The following is a 22587-nucleotide window of genomic DNA, read 5'->3' on the forward strand; positions in this document are numbered from 1 at the left end:
CATCCTCAGCCCTGGTATACTCCTCTGACACGTTACCTTCGCAGATGTTCTCTTACTGCTGAGCGACACTGGAGGAAATCTTCACTATAATTTCATCTTGAATTCTTACTATTCTACCCTTAATCTATATAAGCAACATTACTTCTCTACTCTTTCTTCAAACCCAAAACGTCTATTTTCCACATTCAATACACTTCTCCGCCCACCCCCACCTCAACTTTTCTCTCAGCTCAAGATTTTGCCAGCTACTTCAACAACAAAATCGCCCTATCAGAAATGAAATCGGCTCTCAACATACTACTGGTCTCCCACCCCCTCAAAATCTCACAAACATCCAAAACCCACATACCCATAAATTTAGTTCTTTTGCACTGTTACAGAGGAAGAAGTTTCTGCCCTTATACTACCATCCCCTCACAACTACTCCCCTCCCTCTCTTCTACCCTTACCCCTATACTCACACATATCTTAAACGACTTCCTCAGCACTGGTATAGTTCCCACATCTCTTAAACATGCATTAGTCACACCTATCCTCAAAAAACCTTCTCTCGATCCAACCTCCCCATCCAACTACCGCCCTATTTCCCTACTCCCTCTTGCCTCAAAGCTTCTTGAAAAGCTAGTATATGCACATCTATCCCATTTCCTTACATTAAACTCCCTCCTTAATCCACTGCAATCTGGATTTCGCCTCCTTTACTCAACAGAGACAGCAATTGTTAAGGTTACAAACGACCTACTTACAGCAAAATCCAAAGGCCACTTCTCTTTACTTATCCTGCTTGATCTGTCTGCAGCTTTTGATACTGCCGACCACCCTCTTTTGCTCCATACCCTTCAATCCTTTGGCATCTGCGACACAGCTCTCTTGGTTCTCTTCCTATCTGTCTAACCGTACCTTTTAGAGTAGCCTTCTCTGGGGCATCCTCTGCCCCATTACCTCTTTCTGTTGGGGTACCGCAAGGCTCTGTCCTCGGTCCCCTTCTCTTCTCAATCTACACGTCCTCATTAGGTTCCTTAATAAAGTCCCATTGGTTTCATTATTTGTATGCCAACGTAAATAACCACTTTTTATTATTTACATGGTCAAAATCCCATGTGGGGGAGTTTATATTGGGAAGTCTACTAGGAGTGCTAAGGACAGCATAATTGAGCATAAGAGTAACATTCGTACAGGTAACCTAAATGCCCTATTAGCTCATAATTTTTTGAAAACTGGTCACTCTATAAGTCAACTTAAGTTTCAAATATATCACATAGTTAACCTTTTAAAGCCGTTATGACGTTCTATTCCGTCATAATTAGACTGGGCTTTAAAGCCGTTATGACGGAATAGAACGTCATAGCTAACAGCTGTCCTGAAGCCTTCTGTGCTTCTAGGATTTAATTGCGGTCTGGAGGGCGTTCCTAGGATTGTAGGGACGCCCCCCAGATGCGATCCAATAATTGAAATCTCGCGATCGTAGTTTCAATTTGTCTACATCGGAACAGTTGTTCCGATGTAGGCACTTTAACCCTGTTGCGAAAGGGTTAAACCACGCACAGGTGGTGATAGGGAGTTGTTGCTTAAGCAAAAAGAATCCTGTTGGATATGTGAATTAGGAACTCTAGAGCCAAAGGGTTTAAATAAAGAGTGGGATTTGTCAGTATTTTTGTAAAGTATTTTTTCTGGAAAATATGTATGATTTTCTACTTGCTGTGTATATTTAGCTAAACATTATTACTTTATTATTCTTCTGCTCCTAGTCTTTGGATGTATGTGTGTATATATATATATATATATATATATATATATATATATATATATATATATATATATATATATTGTATTTTTTTTTTTTTTTGTATATATCACTAGGCACTTTGGACATACTGTATCAATATAGGATGTGAAATGGTTAAAGTACCTGTTAACGCCACCTATTGGTATTATGGTATATGTGTACACTGTTTGGCAGGCATGGCATGAGTAAGGGATAGGATCCCGAAATGTCGACTGTTTGCTTGTCTCCTATTATTCTTTGAATAAATAAGGATTTGCTGTCGCCCTCAGTTTAGGGTCAGCCTCCTGTTATTTTGTCCCTCCAGTCTATTCATCTGTGTCCTCTGGAGCTTGGGTATTGGTTCCCAACAGTTATGAAGCCGTGGACTCTCCCTGCCTTGGAAAGGAAAACTAAATTTATTCTTACCAGATAATTTCCTTTCTTTCCTGCCAGGGAGAATCCACAAACCGCCCGTTGTTTTTGTTTCTGTGACGTCTTCCTATTTGAATTTATTCTTCTGCCACCCCTACATCCTAATGCTTCTGCTTTTCCTCGTTCCCTCGGCTAAATGACTTGTGGGAGGGGGATTTATAGCCTTTGGCTAGGGTGTCTTTGCCTCCTCCTGGTGGTCAGGTGTGGATATTCCCAACAGTTATAAAGTTGTGGACTCTCCCTGCCAGGAAGGAAAGGAATTTATCTGGTAAGCATAAATTTAGTTTTGATTGAGGGAGGTAAAGAAAAAATAAGCAGAAAGGTAAAGTTTGGAAAGATGGAAATGCCAAAACACAAGTTAGCACAGAAGAGAAAGTAATTTTATCCTTAAAGGTACATAAAACAAGTTGGGATAGAGACAAAATATAATATGTACTTTAATTACTTTACCTGCAAATGTATACTGCAGTGCCTCGCCATTAACCCTTTCTTTTTAGTTTCTGAATTGTAAAGCTTTAACTCCCCCCACAAATTTCCTTATATGGCTGTATCTATATCTATTGTTTTGGTAAAATGCAAAAATGCATAGGGATTACTGCTGGAGCATGCTTAGAAGCTGTGAACTCAGTTGAAATACAATGCCTGTGTCTTAACACTGATAAGGGTGGTGGAGTTCGGCTGCTCCAGGCAGCTTAGCTATGTAATTCATTTTGCTTATTTTTGAAAATTATTTTAAAATACTTGTCTGCAATTTTTAAATGATTTTTTTATGCAAACTATTTTTAATTAATTAGCCCTTTTAGGATATGCACAGATCTCAATCTGTTTTATGTCCCTTTAAAAATAAATACACACATTTAAAAATTTTCTTTATAAAAATAAATAAATAAATGGACATACAACTCATCATGTCCTTGTGTGTGTATATTATAGATTAGTGTAGTGTATTTAAGATGTTTCCATAGGGTGATTTTATTACTATTATTATTAAGTGTTTGTCGTGCTGAGCGCCTCAGGCAGCCCACGGCAGAACGCTATTTGCTGTGAGGTGACGTTTCTACCTTTTAGCAAATAGTCGTGTGTATGTATATGTGTATATAAATGTGGTCTGTTGTGTACTACGTCAGACTTGATAAAATAAATATTATTTTGAATATATTACAGGCTCTGTTTTTAGAAATTAGTAAGTGGGGAAAAAATGTTATATTGATATTATATGATGAGTGTTTACAACAGTTATCAAGTAAATGACTTTTCTAATCCTTTAATGCAAATACAAAGATCTAATGTGACTCATATTCTATAAACTGTATAAAGTATATTAATGTGATGGGAAAATGGTTAAGGGTCTTCAAAGAATGTTTATGTATGGAATGTATAAAAGCAATTCTAAAAAATATAATATAATAATAATAATGTGACTCATCTTCTTTGAACTAAGTGTATTCGTGTGGAGGACAAAAGGCTTTTATTAAAAAAAAAAAAAGCTAATTCAATTAGCTCTTTATGTAGCCTGCCTGTTCCTCTGGTTTCTTTTAATAAATAACTTTCATTTATAAAAAATCAGAACTAGTTAGAAAGAAAATAGCCTCTCCTATATATAATCAGTTAAATGCAGGATTTAAATATACATGTTTTAAGTAGAAGAAATAATATCCCAACTACTGTTTAAACTGCAAAATATTAAAAGGATGGTAAACCTTTTAGATTCTTAGATTTGTTTTCCTATTCTAAGAATTTGAAGTACATATGGTGGCAGGTTTTACAAGCCTAACCCTGCCACAGATCTGTCCCTTGCTGGCTTCATCAGAGATAAGATAAGTATCTTCAAAACAATGATAGTTTTGCTAATAAAATCACATTGGCAAGTTGCTTTCACTCCTGTAACAAATCCAGATTAGTTCCTCCAAATAAGACAGAGGGTAGGGTACGACAGGGTAGGCTGTTGTAAAACTTATTTTTTTTTCATGCAGACCTAGTATGTTTATTTTCTGCAAGAGTTCAGAAAGAAAATATATTGGGTTTTTTTTGTTCGTTTTTTGTCCCGTTAAATCTTCATATAATAATCAAATATTTGTGGAAGGTTTGAAGACTTTATTGGTATATGGAATATGGATAGATGTCTGTTTCTTACTGGTTATTCATATAATATAATTTATAGTTGATATTAGAATTTAGAAGAAATAATTTCCTGAAAAAGTTGGCTTCAATATTCTGATAAGAAGTTTACATTCATTTAACATGCACCATTGGGGGTTAATGAAGAAGCATTGAGGCATTATGCAAAGTAAACTATATATTTCATTTTTTTTCCTGCAATACTGCCATTTTCAGTCATTAGCTCTCTACTAGTTTATCATTGTCAGTAAATAGCTACAAATATTTGTTTGTGTTCTAACACCCCCACTGTCATTTCATAGAGTAGCACATAATTCAACTGAAAATTCCCTTTACATAAGGTCTTTTATCACTTAAAACCTAACATCAATTAAAAGCCCTTTTCCAGTGGAAAAAAATTAAAATGTACAGATTCTTCTAGATCACAGAACATTCATTATTTATATTTAATCTTTCAGTGGGCACTGCACATTTTCTGCTTTTGACTTTATTTAAAGGGCCGTCATAGTGATAAAATTATATGCTCTAATTTGTTTGAGCATCTCCTTTTTATCACTAGTGACAATGCAAAGCAATGTGTTTAAATATTTTAATTTGAAAGTTGTATAAAATTGAATGCTAAATCTAAATTGTGAAATAAAAATTAAGGGTTTATATTCCTTTAAAATCACCACAAAGATAATTTCAGAAGCCATAAAAGTAAACAAATGTCTTTAAAGTTTTTCTCACAGAATAAACAAATGTCTGGGAGTTTTTCTCCCAGAATATCGTAATCTTTCTTGTTAGGACCATAAACATAAAACAGTGTAAAAACTTTATTAAAAATACCTGTGTTATAATAATATATATTCATTCTCTATCCCCAAAAATCTTTTTAATTAAATAATTCAATCTCTTGAGAAAATGAATCACAGCCCCTTGTGATGCCTTAGTATAAGAAGAACTACATTTATTTCACCCAACCCTCTTTAGGGATTTTAAACAGCATAACATTGTGATATAAAATATATAATTATGTGTAGTTAAAAATAAACAAAACCTTTTTTCAGCGTACTTCAATTATTTATTTTCTTCCCTGTTACTCTAAAAATTGTTGGTTTTCAAAATTCCACTGTGTTTCTATAAAGTAATGGGCGCTGCCATGTTTGAACGGAAGTTGCCTCTTATTTGTTTCCCCTGCTGATAATTAAGGACAAATAAAAAACAGACAATAAATGAGACTGTGCATAGGATAACCTAAAAGGGATTCCACAAAGCTTTATTTGCACAGAGATAAATTGAAAATTAGTTCAAACCCATTCCTTTATAGAAACTAAAGTACGTTATAGAAATTAAACTTTTACACTTATATTTGTAATATTTAAACAACTTGTATAACTGTAAAAAATAAATTTACACATTCTATGGCTTATGTTTGCTCTGAATACATTATTTTTTCTAGCATGTATTTACTGTTTAACATCCCTTTAAGGTTCTGAAGCTCTGTTAGGGATAAATGTATTTCTTGTAAAAAATATTTTATGAACCTAGTCTTTTTAACTGTTTCAAGACAAATTTCCATTTTATTCGGGAGTAACCCCCCCTTTCCACAATGCACTTTTAGTCTTATTAATGCTGTATAAAGTCTTATTAGTGCTGTATAAAATTATGCCAGGGAATTTAAAAAAATAAAAAAAATAAACACATCCTTTTACTTATTTTGAATTGATATATATGCTCTGTGTTTAAATAAATAAATATATATATATATATATATATATAATCTGTCATAAGACTTTTGACAAACTAATTAAATGTGAATTAATGCATGTATACATAAACTTAGCACCAACTTCAGTATTTATAGTGACACCCAATATAAAAACCAAGTAGAAATTCAACAATAAGTGAAAATTAGAGAATTATTCAGTGAGGAATCTCTATTCTCAACGTTGAATTCCATAGTAGAACCATATTCATCAGGTATATAAAAAAGGATAAAAAATTATATAAAAATCGACAGAATGGAAATTCCTTTTAGTTTTTGAGAGAGTGTAACAATGTTTGAGCAGCATCTAAGTATCAAAGGTCAAATGGTTGTCTCCATCCTTGATCTTAAGCTTTGCAAAGTTTTGCAACATAAATCAATATTTTTTCCCTAACCAACCTGCTACAGATTGGTGAAAACAATATCCTTTTTCTTGAGACCAATTTCACAATCGCAGTTCTAGGCCTCTTTTTTTTTTTTTTTTTTTTTTTTTTGTTTCCAATTCTGTGAAGTCTTTCAATTATCTTTGGGTGAATTCCTAAATGTGGAGTATTCCGTGAATTAAATTCAGAAAGTTGTTTCTTGATTATCTATTCTCTTGAAACCCTACTATGGTCTCGATTTATCAAGCCCTTCTCTCCTCTGCAATAAAAAAAACCAACGTTGGAGAAGAGAATTATTTACAAATAGAGCGGTGTAGTGAATAAAGATAAACTGAGGTTACTTGGAAAAGACTGGTCCCTCTGAAGTTTACAGGTCTAATACACGCTGCCGGTGTGCATTCCCTTGATTGAAATCTGTGCCTGACTCTGTAAGATTTGTTTGTATTTTATTTTATCTGTTTTTATATATATAACATTTTTAATATTGTAATAAATCCTTGGAATAAATGTTCTGCTCTATGCCAGTGGGATTTTAAATAACATCTAACTTAGAGCTATAGAAGCTCTCCCCCATGCGAGTATTGTTCATTCGGCTTGGGATATCATTTTATATGTAAACTATTTTGCACTATGTCTGTGTTTCTATCTTTTTAAGGAGACCACCCTAAGACATTACTATAAGAGAAGAATTCAAGAAAATAAAGTGGACTTTCTACATCTATTTTCATTTTTGGTGAATTATAATTTAAAGGGGCAGTAAACCTAGAAAATGTTATATAATTCTGCACATAGTGCAGAATTATATAACATTAACTTAGCGCCAGCTTTGTAAAGCAAAGGGTTGGACAGATATTGTACAATGAAAACAGAACGCCGCTCCTAGCTCTACTGAGCAGATCTGTTTTCTTCTCCTAAGCGCATTGCGGCACGCTATCTAATCCCAGCCGGCCCGATTGCGCTATTAAACTCAATGTAGCTACATTGAGTTTAATAGCACGATCGGGCGCGCTGTGACTAGACAGCGTGCCCGCGATGCGCTTAGGAGAAGAAAACAGATCTGCTCAGTAGAGGCAGGAGCAGCGTTCTGTTTTCGTTGTAAAAAAGCTAGCTCAAAGCTAATTTTATATAATTCTGCACTATGTGCAGAATTATATAACATAATTTGCTAGGTTTACTGCCCCTTTAAGTATATTTTTTTGCATTTTTATCTGCACTGTGCTTGTTTGATCACATTTTTTATTTGCTTTGTTGTATCACTTACATAGGGTATCACTTTTAAATACATTTAAAAGCATCAGTGGGAACTGATAGAGTAGTGGTCAAGTTGTCTGCCTAAGAATTTAACATCTAGGGCGAGATTACATCTGCTGCATTGCCCGCAAAAGCGCGTATATTTCACCCGTTGCCCACAGTTTTTACTCCCATAAACTAACATGGAACCGGCGTCTCAATTCGGTATCACATATTCAGCGCAAGGACTTACGCTGTAAAAATAGAGAAATTTTACTCCATTTTCACCACGCGGCACATAAGCAGACGCAGCAAGCCTTGCGCTGAATATATGAGCACTGCAACTCCCTAAAAGTATTAACTAACACCTAACGCATGTATAATATGTAACTGTCAACCGCAATAACGAATAAAATCTATTAACCCTTAATCCGCCAACCCCCCACATCGCAAAGTACCTAATAGTTATTAACCCCTAACACAATAAACCTAAGTAAGCTATTAACACCTAATCCACCATCCCCCCACAATGCAATAAACCTATTTAACCCCTAAACCGCCATCCCCCCACAACGCAAAGAACTAATCTAATCACTAAGCCCCCTAACCTAACACCCCCTAACTTAACTAAGTTAAGAAAAAAAAAAGTATATGCCTTTTTAACTCAGTTACATATACTTGGTTAAATGGACATAAGTTGAGATGTACATATTTTTATATTTTGTCTATTAATTACTTTACCTGCAAATTTATACTACAATGCCTCGCCATTAACCCTTTCTTTTAAGTTTCTGAATTGTACAGCTCTAACTCCCCCCACACAATTCCTTTTATGGCTGTAGCTATATCCATTGTTGTTTTGGTAAAATACGCAAATGAATAGGGATTATCTGCTGGAGCATGCCTAGAAGCTGTGAACTCAGATGAAATACAATGCCTGTGTCTAAACACTGATAAGAGGGGTGGAGCACAGTGTCCAGACAGCATGGCTATTTTAAGTATTTTTGCTTATTTTTGAAAATTATTTTAAAATACTTGCCAACAATTTTTAAACAATTTTTTTATGCAAACTGTTTTTACTTAATTAGCCCTTTTTAGGATATGCACAGATCTCAACCTGTTTGATGCTTCTTAAAAAATGTTGTAATGATAATTTTTGTATTTCCACGTTTACATTGCTGTTATCTTTAAAAGTTTTATTATCAAGGTTTTAGGAACCAATAAGCACAATTCTCCATTAGGCACGTAATTTTTTTTTTTTTTTTTTTTTTTACTGATGACTTAATCTTTACAGATCCTTATTTCTTTCATGTAATTAGGAAGAGTCCATGAGCTAGTGACGTATGGGATATACATTCCTACCAGAAGGGGCAAAGTTTCCCAAACCTCAAAATGCCTATAAATACACCCCTCACCATACCCACAAATCAGTTTTACAAACTTTGGTGAAGTTAATTTGTGCTAGATTCTACGTTGATATGCGCTTCGCAGCAGGTTGGAGCCCGGTTTTCCTCTCAGCGTGCAGTGAATGTCAAAGGGATGTGAGGAGAGTATTGCCTATTTGAATGCAGTGATCTCCTTCTACGGGATAAATATACTCACAGAGAGATAAAAGAAGATTATTTAATGAACCATGTTAAAAAGCATCAGTAATAAAAGACTATATATAAAAAATGTAAAAAGCACATATAAATAAAATTACAAATACAGGAATATCTTACAGAAGCTGCTCAAAGGGCCAAAGCTGATAATTACAATAAAAACAGAGGTAATAACAGGTGATCAGTGTGAGTGGTACACCAGAATAAGAGTCTATACTGATAAAACAGAATTAGCCTAAGTACAACTGTAGCAAGTGCATCAAGCAAAAAACTAATAAACAATAATACAAACAATAGTGTTCAAAATTAGTGTTACAAAAATAGTGTTCCAAAAAATAAAAAAATGCACTGCAGTGCAAAAAAAGGGGGGTAGCAAAATAAATGTATAGATACAATCAAATAGTGAGTGAGTGCAAATGGATATAAAAATGCTAGCTACTTAATCCAGTGAGGTTAAGATATAATTAAATAAAATACACAATATGCAATAACATAAAAAATAAAATACACAATATGCAATAACATAAAAAATAAAATATAAAATATAATCCAAAAAAGTGTTCAAAAAGTTGATCAACAAATGTTAGTGAAGAACAAAAATAAGTCAATCAAAACAAAAAAATGGAAAAAATGGGTGATGAAAAGCAAGGTGAAAGTGAGGAAATTGATTCCTTCCAATGTTAGTTACTTTAACAGATCCAAATTCCTGAGTGTGGTTGCTGAAGTAGCTGATTGGATCCTAGCACCTGTCAGCTGCTCCTATGGTATCCTAAAAAGTGTCCCTGTAAAAAAAAGAAATTCACAACATAGTGTATCCAATATGAGAATGAAGTAAAGCTTAAAGTAATGCTTACCAATATGTCAACGCGTTTCTGCCCTCAAAAAAGGGCCTTTCTCAAGACTATGCATATGAATAAATCATTTTTTCTTACCTTAAAAATTTGACTTTTCCCTGTGGGCTGTTAGGCTTGCGGGGGCTGAAAATGCTTCATTTTATTGCGTCATTCTTGGCGCGGACTTTTTTGGCGCAAAATTTTTTTCTGTTTCCGGCGTCATACGTGTCGCCGGAAGTTGCGTCATTTTTGACGTTTTTTTGCGCCAAAGGTGTCGGCGTTCCGGATGTGGCGTCATTTTGGCGCCAAAAGCATTTAGGCGCCAAATAATGTGGGCGGCTTTTTTGGCGCTAAAAAAAATATGGGCGTCACTATTGTCTCCACATTATTTAAGTCTCATTATTTTGTGCTTCTGGTTGCTAGAAGCTTGTTCTATGGCATTTTTTTCCCATTCCTGAAGCTGTCATTTAAGGAATTTGATCAATTTTGCTTTATATGTTGTTTTTTCTATTACATATTGCAAGATGTCCCACGTTGAAGCTGAGTCAGAAGATACTTCTGGAATATCCCTGCCTGGTGCTGGAGCTACCAAAGCTAAGTGTATCTGCTGTAAAGTTTTGGTATCTGTTCATCCAGCTGTTGTTTGTACTGTTTGTCATGACAAGCTTGCTAATGCAGATAATATTTCCTTTAGTACTGTTACATTACCTGTTGCTGTTCCGTCAACATCTAATACTCAGAGTGTTCCTGATAACATAAGAGATTTTGTTTCTAAATCCATTAAGAAGGCTATGTCTGTTATTCCTCCTTCTAGTAAACGTAAAAAGTCTTTTAAAACTTCTCATTTTTCAGATGAATTTTTAAATGAACATCATCATTCTGATACTTATATTGGTTCTTCTGATTCAGAGGATTCTGTCTCAGAGGTTGATGCTGATAAATCTTCATATTTATTTAAAATGGAATTTATTCGTTCTTTACTTAAAGAAGTCCTAATTGCATTAGAAATTGAGGATTCTAGTCCTCTTGATACTAAATCTAAACGTTTAGATAAGGTTTTTAAATCTCCTGTAGTTATTCCAGAAGTTTTTCCTGTCCCTGGTGCTATTTCTGAAGTAATTTCCAGGGAATGGAATAATTTGGGTAATTCTTTTACTCCCTCTAAACGTTTTAAGCAATTATATCCTGTGCCATCTGACAGATTAGAATTTTGGGACAAAATCCCTAAGGTTGATGGGGCTGTCTCTACTCTTGCTAAGCGTACTACTATTCCTACGGCAGATGGTACTTCCTTTAAGGATCCTTTAGATAGGAAAATTGAATCCTTTCTAAGAAAAGCTTACTTGTGTTCAGGTAATCTTCTTAGACCTTTAGCGGATGTTGCTGCAGCTTCAACCTTTTGGTTAGAAGCTTTAGCGCAACAAGTAACAGATCATAATTCTCATAGCATTATTATTCTTCTACAACATGCTAATAATTTTATTTGTGATGCCATCTTTGATATAATTAGAGTTGATGTCAGGTATATGTCTCTAGCTATTTAAGCTAGAAGAGCTTTATGGCTTAAAACTTGGAATGCTGATATGTCTTCTCAGTCTACTCTGCTTTCCCTTTCTTTCCAGGGTAATAAATTATTTGGTTCTCAGTTGGATTCTATTATCTCAACTGTTACTGGAGGGAAAGGAACTTTTTTACCACAGGATAAAAAATCTAAAGGTAAATTTAGGTCTAATATTCGTTTTCGTTCCTTTCGTCACAACAAGGAACAAAAGCCTGATCCTTCATCCTCAGGAGCGGTATCAGTTTGGAAACCATCTCCAGTCTGGAATAAATCCAAGCCTTTTAGAAAACCAAAGCCAGCTCCCAAGTCCACCTGAAGGTGCGGCCCTCATTCCAGTTCAGCTGGTAGGGGGCAGATTAAGTTTTTTTCAAAGAAATTTGGTTCAATTCTGTTCACAATCTCTGGATTCAGAACATCGTTTCAAAAGGGTACAGAATTGGCTTCAAGATAAGGCCTCCTGCAAAGAGATTTTTTCTTTCCCGTGTCCCAGTAAACCTAGCGAAGGCTCAAGCATTTCTGAAATGTGTTTCAGATCTAGAGTTGGCTGGAGTAATTATACCAGTTCCAGTTCTGGAACAGGGGCTGGGGTTTTATTCAAATCTCTTCATTGTACCAAAGAAGGAGAATTCCTTCAGACCAGTTCTGGATCTAAAAATATTGAATCGTTATGTAAGGATACCAACATTCAAAATGGTAACTATAAGGACTATCCTGCCTTTTGTTCAGCAAGGGCATTATATGTCCACAATAGATTTACAGGATGCATATCTGCATATTCCGATTCATCCAGATCACTATCAGTTTCTGAGATTCTCTTTCCTAGACAAGGATTACCAGTTTGTGGCTCTACCGTTTGGCCTAGCTACAGCCCCAAGAATTTTTACAAAGGTTCTCGGTGCCCTTCTGTCTGTAATCAGAGAACAGGGTATTGTGGTATTTCCTTATTTGGACGATATCTTGGTACTTGCTCAGTCTTCACATTTAGCAGAATCTCATAGGAATCGACTTGTGTTGTTTCTTCAAGATCATGGTTGGAGGATCAATTTACCAAAAAGTTCATTGATTCCTCAGACAAGGGTAACCTTTTTAGGTTTTCAGATAGATTCAGTGTCCATGACTCTGTCTTTGACAGACAAGAGACGTCTAAAGTTGATATTAGCTTGTCGAAACCTTCAGTCACAATCATTCCCTTCGGTAGCTTTATGCATGGAAATTCTAGGTCTTATGACTGCAGCATCGGACGCGATCCCCTTTGCTCATTTTCACATGCGACGTCTTCAGCTCTGTATGCTGAACCAGTGGTGCAGGGATTACACAAAGATATCTCAATTAATATCTTTAACACCGATTGTACGACACTCTCTGATGTGGTGGACAGATCACCATCGTTTAGTTCAGGGGGCTTCTTTTGTTCTTCCGACCTGGACTGTAATTTCAACAGATGCAAGTCTGACAGGTTGGGGAGCTGTTTGGGGGTCTCTGACAGCACAAGGGGTTTGGGAATCTCAGGAGGTGAGATTACCGATCAATATTTTGGAACTCCGTGCAATTTTCAGAGCTCTTCAGTCATGGCCTCTTCTAGAGAGAATCGTTCATTTGTTTTCAGACAGACAATGTCACAACTGTGGCATACATCAATCATCAAGGAGGGACTCACAGTCCTCTGGCTATGAAGGAAGTATCTCGAATTCTGGTATGGGCGGAATCCAGCTCCTGTCTAGTTTCTGCGGTTCATATCCCAGGTATAGACAATTGGGAAGCGGATTATCTCAGCCGCCAAACGTTACATCCGGGCGAATGGTCTCTTCACCCAGAGGTATTTCTTCAGATTGTTCAAATGTGGGGACTTCCAGAAATAGATCTGATGGCCTCTCATCTAAACAAGAAACTTCCCAGGTATCTGTCCAGATCCAGGGATCCTCAAGCGGAAGCAGTGGATGCATTGTCACTTCCTTGGAAGTATCATCCTGCCTATATCTTTCCGCCTCTAGTTCTTCTTCCAAGAGTAATCTCCAAGATTCTGAAGGAATGCTCGTTTGTTCTGCTGGTAGCTCCAGCATGGCCTCACAGGTTTTGGTATGCGGATCTTGTCCGGATGGCCTCTTGCCAACCGTGGACTCTTCCGTTAAGACCAGACCTTTTGTCGCAAGGTCCTTTTTTCCATCAGGATCTCGAATCCTTAAATTTAAAGGTATGGAGATTGAACGCTTGATTCTTAGTCAAAGAGGTTTCTCTGACTCTGTGATTAATACTATGTTACAGGCTCGTAAATCTGTATCTAGGGAGATATATTATAGAGTCTGGAAGACTTATATTTCTTGGTGTCTTTCTCATCATTTTTCCTGGCATTCTTTTAGAATTCCGAGAATTTTACAATTTCTTCAGGATGGTTTGGATAAAGGTTTGTCTGCAAGTTCCTTGAAAGGACAAATCTCTGCTCTTTCTGTTCTTTTTCATAGAAAGATTGCTAATCTTCCTGATATTCATTGTTTTGTACAAGCTTTGGTTCGTATAAAACCTGTCATTAAGTCAATTTCTCCTCCTTGGAGTTTGAATTTGGTTCTGGGGGCTCTTCAAGCTCCTCCGTTTGAACCTATGCATTCGTTGGACATCAAATTACTTTCTTGGAAAGTTTTGTTCCATTTGGCTATCTCTTCTGCCAGACGAGTTTCTGAATTATCTGCTCTTTCTTGTGAGTCTCCTTTTCTGATTTTTCATCAGGATAAGGCGGTGTTGCGAACTTCTTTTAAATTTTTACCTAAGGTTGTGAATTCTAACAACATTAGTAGAGAAATTGTGGTTCCTTCATTCTGTCCTCATCCTAAGAATTCTAAGGAGAGATCATTGCATTCTTTGGATGTTGTTAGAGCTTTGAAATATTATGTTGAAGCTACTAAGAATTTCCGAAAGACTTCTAGTCTATTTGTTATCTTTTCCGGTTCTAGGAAAGGTCAGAAGGCCCCTGCCATTTCTTTGGCATCTTGGTTGAAATCTTTAATTCATCATGCTTATGTTGAGTCGGGTAAAACTCCGCCTCAAAGGATTACAGCTCATTCTACTAGGTCAGTTTCTACTTCCTGGGTGTTTAGGAATGAGGCTTCGGTTGATCAGATTTGCAAAGCAGCAACTTGGTCTTCTTTGCATACTTTTACAAAATTCTACCATTTTGATGTGTTTTCTTCTTCTGAAGCTGTTTTTGGTAGAAAAGTACTTCAGGCAGCTGTTTCAGTTTGAATCTTCTGCTTATCATTTAAACTTTATTTTGGGTGTGGATTATTTTTCAGCGGAATTGGCTGTCTTTATTTTATCCCTCCCTCTCTAGTGACTCTTGCGTGGAAAGATCCACATCTTGGGTAGTCATTATCCCATACGTCACTAGCTCATGGACTCTTGCTAATTAAAAAGAAAGAAAGAAAACATAATTTATGTAAGAACTTACATGATAAATTCATTTCTTTCATATTAGCAAGAGTCCATGAGGCCCAACCTTTTTTGTGGTGGTTATGATTTTTTTGTATAAAGCACAATTATTCCAATTCTTTATTTTTTATGCTTTCACACTTTTTTCTTATCACCCCACTTCTTGGCTATTCGTTAAACTGATTTGTGGGTGTGGTGAGGGGTGTATTTATAGGCATTTTGAGGTTTGGGAAACTTTGCCCCTCCTTGTAGGAATGTATATCCCATACGTCACTAGCTCATGGACTCTTGCTAATATGAAAGAAATTAATTTATCAGGTAAGTTCTTACATAAATTATGTTTTTATATACTTGCGGTCAGCGTCCAAAACTGCAATTAATCAATTATTAAACAATAAGATTAAATCAACACACAGTACAAAATAATCTATTGTTTACCATCACTTTAAGTATGATGAAATTTTAATTTCTTGCCTTCTCTGACCAGTTACAATTTTTTTGTTTAGCTTGAATGCATTGGGGGATATTTCGTTTTGGGGTTGACTCCTGGACTTTAAAAACACACCTTGCTCCTTATCAAACTAGTTGGTTCCAAAGTATTGCTAAATTTTGTCACGTGCCATTGTTTTGTTTAAGTGTTGCGTACAAATATTTAGTGTGCCCTTTTTTCCCTTAATTATAGATTTGTTCCATACATTGGGATTGTTACGATCCTCATGAATGATTATCCTAAATTTAAGGTAAGCTGCATTTCTTTAAAGTTTATGCTTTGACAGTTGTTTCATACAAGCAGAAATGTTGTCTTTGATCAGCATTGTGCAATAACATTTGTTGGATTAGTCATAACCTGTGGGTATTATCATCATTTTACTAATATCCATTGCTATAGTACAGGGCTTTCCTAGCTGCCAGTTATTTAGATGTAAAAAGAATAACTTTCCATGTCTTGTTAGAGGGGAATAATACATTATCTTTTAACCATTGTTATTTCCAAACAGACCACCTAATCTTGTTTTCTCACTCTCTTTCAGTATGCAGTTCTGTTCCTCTTAGGGCTGTTTGTTCTTGTGCACAGAGAATAATAGAGACAGCAAGATATTCGGTAGTGTGACAGCACATATTCAGCCAGTGCTTAAACCTCAAAGGACAAGAACTGTGGAAGGAAATGTCTCATCTAGCAGTGTAAAGTTTTACATTTGAAAGACAGTATTTTTTTTTTATACATATGTGTAACTGCTCTTTGTTAATTCAGGAATAAAGTGGAATATTTAAATTAGACCACCTGCTGTTGCTTCTCGACTTCCATGGAAGCAGATGGATACAGTTCATATCTCCTGCACTGTTTATGATTTTTGTTTGTACTATTGGTGGATATTTTTTTTTTATATATGTATATTAAAAATAAAAGCCAAAGTTCTGTGTTTGTATTCTGAAGCCTATGTACAGAAGTGCCTATTAGAATTGCTGTGTATTCCATAATATGGCTGAAGCTCTGGAAAAACTGTGATCTGGAGGTGTTGTTACAGGTAAATAGTGTGTTCTATAGATTTGTTTGCCTTATGGTCTCCTTGTTTACAGGTAGAGTGTTATATGAAATTGTGCATCTAAATGTTCCCCACTCTTGGTCATCACGATTTGTCTGTGACACCATTTGGTGAAAGCAGTAGGTTTAAAGGGACACTGTACCCAAAAATTCTCTTTTGTGATTCAGATTGAGCATGAAATTTTAAGCAACTTTCTAATTTACTCCTATTATAAAATTTTCTTCATTCTCTTGGTATCTTTATTTGAAATGCAAGAATGTAAGTTTAGATGCCGGCCCATTTTTGGTGAACAACCTGGGTTGTCCTTGATGATTGGTGGATAAATTCATCCACCAATAAAAAAGTTTTGTCCAGAGAACTGAAACCAAAAAAAAGCTTAGATGCCTTCTTTTTCAAATAATGATAGCAAGAGAACGAAGAAAATTTGATAATAGGAGTAAATTAGAAAGTTGCTTAAAATTGCATGCTCTTTCTGAATTACAAAAGAAAAAAAGTGGGTACAGTGTCCCTTTAAGAGCTATTGGGAATCTAGTAACATGTTGCACATTTATGATTATCTGCTTTAGAGGACAACGTAAATACAATTCTGAGCTTTGAATATCGGCTCAGAATGTTAATTTTATTTCCATATATACAAAGCTCTGCAGTTATAGTCATTTATGGATTTTTTTCCATTTTTGTGTAAATATCCCAATTCTGCACTTTAATTTAGTGGATCTGCTTACACTTGCTGTATTTTTTTTTTTTCTCTCTAAAACACAATAAATATTTTTAGTAGATTTCTACACAGACATGTTTATTGCTGTCAGTGACTTTTTATATAATAAGTGAAGAGCCCTCTGACAACATTGCTGAGAGATCCAGCTGAAATGAAATGGACACTTTACTTTTATTACAACATTTACATCTTTCTCTTAGTATCCTTTGTTAAACTCATTCTTTTCCATGAGATTATACAGAGGTAGACTAAGGAGCGTACACATGCTTGGACACTGTACAGATATTTATAAGATTGCTAATGCCGCTTCCATATGGTGCTCAAGATACGTGCACACTCCTTAGCCTACAAGTATGCTCTCAAGAACAGAACAAAGGATACTGAAGGAAAGAATTACATTTGATAAGCAGAGCTGTGGCAAGGTGCTGAAAAGTTTTTTTGCCGGTTTTTGACACTTGTCAATCCGGTTTCCATATTTGGGGGTTAATTGCTTAATTTGCTTGTGGTGCAATCTTCCCAAAGCTTATTGAATCTACTGTAAAAATTTCGAAAAAATTGAGCTATTTTTAAGCAGTTTTGCAGTTTGTATATGCCTTTTTTTTTTTTCTCTTAAAGGCACAGTACCGTTTTTGATAATTGTTGTTTTTTAACTGAATAAAGTGTTTTCCAAGCTTGCTTGTCTCATTACTAGCCTGTTCAACATGTCTGACATTGAGGAAACTCCTTGATCAATATGTTTAGAAGCCATTGTGGTACCCCCTCTTAGAATGTGTCCCACATGTACTGATATGTCTATAAATTGCAAACAGCATATTTTGACTTATAAGAGTTTGGCACTGGATGATTCTCAGACAGAAGGAAAATCAGGTTATGCCATCTAGTTCTCCCCAAGTGTCACAACCAGTTACGCCCGCACAAGCGACGCCAAGTACCTCTAGTGCGTCTAATTCTTTCACCTTGCAAGATATGGCCACAGTTATGAATTCTACCCTCACAGAGGTTTGATCTAAACTGCCTGGGTTGCAAGGGAAGCGTAGTAGCTCTGGGTTAAGAACAAATGCTGAGCCTTCTGACACTTTAGTAGCCGTATCCGATGTACCCTCATAATGTTCAGAGATAGGGGTGAGGGATTTGCGGTCTGAGGGAGAGATTTCTGATTCAGGAAAGATGTTCCCTCAGACAGATTCAGATATGACGGCATTTAAATTTAAGCTAGAATACCTCCGCTTATTGCTCAGGGAGGTTTTAGCGACTCTGGATGATTGTGACCCTATTGTAGTTCCAGAGAAATTGTGTAAAATGGACAAATATTTAGAGGTTCCTGTCTACACTGATGTATTTCCGGTCCTTAAGAGGATTTCGGACATTGTTACTAAGGAGTGGGATAGACCAGGTATTCCGTTCACTCCCCCTCCTATTTTTAAGAAGATGTTTCCCATATCCGACACCATGCGGGACTCGTGGCAGACGGTCCCTAAGGTGGAGGGAGCTATTTCTACTCTGGCTAAGCATACAACCATACCTATTGAGGACAGTTGTGCTTTCAAAGATCCTATGGATAAAAAATTAGAGGGTCTCCTAAAGAAAATTTTTGTTCATCAAGGTTTTCTTCTCCAGCCTATAGCGTGCATTGTTCCTGTAACCACTGCAGCTGCCTTTTGGTTCGAGGCTCTGGAAGAGGCTCTTCAGGTGGAGACCCCATTAGATGATATTCTCGATAGAATTAGGGCTCTTAAGCTAGCTAATTCTTTCATTACAGACGCCGCTTTTCATCTGGCTAAATTAGCGGCAAAGAATTCAGGTTTTGCCATTTTAGCGCGTAGAGCGTTATGGCTTAAGTCCTGGTCGGCTGATGTGTCATCAAAATCTAAGCTTTTTACCATCCCTTTCAAGGGTAAGACCCTATTCGGGCCTGAACTGAAAGAGATCATTTCAGATATCACTAGAGGGAAGGGTCATGCCCTCCCTCAGGATAAGTCAAATAAGATGAGGACCAAACAAAATAATTTTCGTTCCTTTCGAAACTTCAAAGGTGGTCCCGCTTCCTCTTCCCCTGCTGCAAGGCAAGAGGGGAACTTTGCTCAATCCAAGCCAGTCTGGAAACTTAACCAAGCTTGGAACAAAGGTAAACAGGCCAAGAAGTCTGCTGCTGCCACCAAGACAGCATGAAAGGGTAGCCCCCGATCCGGGAGCGGATCTAGTCGGGGCAGACTTTATTTCTTTGATCAGGCTTGGGCAAGAGACGTTCAGGACTCCTGGGCTGTAGAAATCGTAACCCAGGGGTATCTTCTAGATTTCAAAGATTCTCCTCCAAAGGGGAGATTCCATCTTTCTCAATTGTCTGTAAACCAGACAAAAAGAGAGGCCTTCTTACGCTGTGTAGAAGATCTATTTACCTTGGGAGTGATCTGCCCAGTTCCAAAAACAGAACAGGGGCAGGGGTTCTACTCCAATCTGTTTGTGGTTCCCAAAAAAGAGGGAACCTTCAGACCAATCCTAGATCTCAAGATCCTAAACCAATTCGTCAGAATCCCATCCTTCAAGATGGAGACCATTTGAACTATTTTACCAATGATCCAGGAGGGTCAATATATGACCACCGTGGACTTAAAGGATGCGTAGCTACACATTCCTATCCACAAAGATCATCACCAATTCCTCAGGTTTGCCTTTCTGGACAAGCATTACCAGTTTGTGGATCTTCCCTTCGGGTTGGCCACGGCTCCCAGAATTTTCACAAAGGTGCTAGGGTCCCTTCTGGCGGTCCTAAGGCGCGGGGCATAGCAGTGGTGCCTTATCTAGACGACATTCTAATTCAAGCGTTGACTTTCCAACTAGCCAAGCCTCACACGGACATCGTGTTGGCCTTTCTAAGATCTCATGGGTGGAAGGTGAACGTAAAAAACGAGTTCCCTTTCCCCTCTCACAAGAGTTTCATTCCTAGGGACTCTGATAGACTCGGTGGACATGAAAATATTTCTGACGGAGGTCAGGAAATCAAAGATTCTAGCCACCTGCCGAGCTCTTCATTCCATTCCTCGGCCGTCAGTGGCTCAGTGTATGGAGGTAATCGGACTAATGGTAGCGGCAATGTACATAGTTCTGTTTGCTCCATTACATCTCAGACCACTGCAACTATGCATGCTCAGACAGTGGAATGGGGATTATGCAGATTTATCTCCTCCGATAAATCTGGATCAGGAGACCAGAGACTCTCTTCTTTGGTGGTTGTCACAGGATCACCTGTCCCAGGGAATGTGTTTCCGCAGGCCAGCATGGGTTATAGTGACGACGGACACCAGCCTACTGGGCTGGGTTGCAGTCTGGAATTCCCTGAAAGCACAGGGTTTGTGGACTCAGGAGGAGGACCTCCTACCAATAAATATTCTGGAATTAAGAGCGATATTCAATGCTCTTCAGACGTGGCCTCAGCTGGCTTCGGCCAGATTCATCAGATTTCAGTCTGACAACATCACGACTGTGGCTTATATCAATCATCAGGGGGGAACAAGGAGTTCCTTAGCGATGATAGAAGTTTCCAGGATAATCCGATGGTAGAGAACTGGGAGGCGGATTTTCTAAGTCGTCAGACTTTTCATCCGGGGGAGTAGGAACTTCATCCGGAGGTGTTTGCTCAACTGGTTCAGTTATGGGGCACACCAGAATTGGATCTGATGGGGTCTCGTCAGAACGCCAAACTTCCTTATTACGGGTCCAGATAAAGGGATCCTCAGGCAGTACTGAAAGATGCTCTAGCAGAGTACCCTGGTCGTTCAACCTGGCTTATGTGTTTTCACCATTCCCTCTCCTTCCGCGTCTGATTGCCAGAACAGGAGAGAGCTTCAGTGATTTTGATAGCGCCTGCGTGGCCACGCAGGACTTAGTATGCAGACCTGGTGGACATGTCATCTCTGCTACCATGGTCTCTGCCACTGCATCCAAATCTAATTTCTCTGCAACTGACTGCTTGGAGATTGAACGCTTGATTTTATCTAAGCGGGGTTTCTCTGAGTCGGTCATAGATACCTTGATTCAGGCTCGAAAGTCTGTCACCAGGAAAATCTATCATAAGATATGGCGTAAATATCTTTTTTTGGCGCAAATCCAAAGGTTACTCATGGAGTAAGATCAGGATTCCTTGGATTTTGTCTTTTCTCCAAGAGGGATTAGAGAAAGGTTTGTCAGCTAGTTCCTTAAAAGGACAGATATCTGCTTTGTCTATTCTATTGCACAAGCGTCTGGCAGATGTCCCAGACGTTCGGGCTTTCTGTCAGGCTTTAGTTAGAATCAAGCCTGTGTTTAAACCTGTTGCTCCGCCATGGAGTCTAAATTTAGTTCTTAAAGTTCTTCAGGGGGTTCCGTTTGAACCCATGCATTCCATAGATATTAAGCTTTTATCTTGGAAAGTTCTGTTTCTAGTCGCTATCTCTTCAGCTCGAAGAGTTTCTGAACTATCTGCGTTACAATGTGACTCGCCTTATCTTGTTTTCCATGCTGATAAGGTGGTTTTGCGTACCAAACCTGGGTTCCTCCCTAAGGTTGTTACTAACAGGAATATCAATCAGGAAATTGTTGTTCATTCTCTGTGTCCTAATCCTCCTAAGAAGGAACGTCTGTTGCACATCCTGAACGTGGTTCGTGCTTTGAAGTTTTATTTGCAGGCAACCAAAGATTTTCGTCAAACATTTTCTTTTTGTCTATTCTGGAAAGCGTAGAGGTCAAAAGGCTACGGCTACCTCTTTCCTTTTGGCTGAAAAGCATCATCCGTTTGGCTTATGAGACTGCTGGACAGCAGCCTCCTGAAAGAATTACAGCTCACTCCACTAGAGCGGTGGCTTCCACATGGGCTTTTAAAAATGGTGCTTCTGTTGAACAAATTTGTAAGGCTGCGACTTGGTCTTCGCTTCATACTTTTTCCAAATTTGATACCTTTGCTTCTTCGGAGGCTATTTTTGGGAGAAAGGTTTTGCAAGCAGTGGTGCCTTTCGTTTAGGTTCCTGTCTTGTCCCTCCCTTCATCCGTGTCCTAAAGCTTTGGTATTGGTATCCCACAAGTAAGGATGAAACCGTGGACTCGGTACATCTTGCAAAAGAAAACAAAATTTATGCTTACCTGATAAATTTCTTTCTTTTGCGATGTACCGAGTCCACGGCCCGCCCTGTCTATTCAAGACAGACAGTATTTTTTATTGAAAACTTCAGTCACCTCTGCACCTTATAGTTTCTCCTTTTTCTT

General features: G+C 37.5%; 1 protein-coding gene across 1 annotated transcript in view; it reads left to right on the plus strand.

Annotated features, from left to right (window-relative positions):
• LOC128643630 (signal peptidase complex catalytic subunit SEC11A) overlaps positions 1-16524 on the plus strand; it is a 58662-nt gene extending 42138 nt beyond the window's left edge. Inside the window, exons 4-5 of the mRNA XM_053696463.1 lie at positions 15773-15830; positions 16122-16524. Coding sequence (XP_053552438.1) covers positions 15773-15830; positions 16122-16172 — 109 coding nt within the window. The 3' untranslated portion in view covers positions 16173-16524. The remainder of the gene's footprint in view (positions 1-15772; positions 15831-16121) is intronic.
• Positions 16525-22587: the final 6063 nt, after the last annotated feature.

This window comes from Bombina bombina, unplaced genomic scaffold (assembly GCF_027579735.1).
Source record: "Bombina bombina isolate aBomBom1 unplaced genomic scaffold, aBomBom1.pri scaffold_1057, whole genome shotgun sequence".
NCBI lineage: Eukaryota > Metazoa > Chordata > Amphibia > Anura > Bombinatoridae > Bombina > Bombina bombina.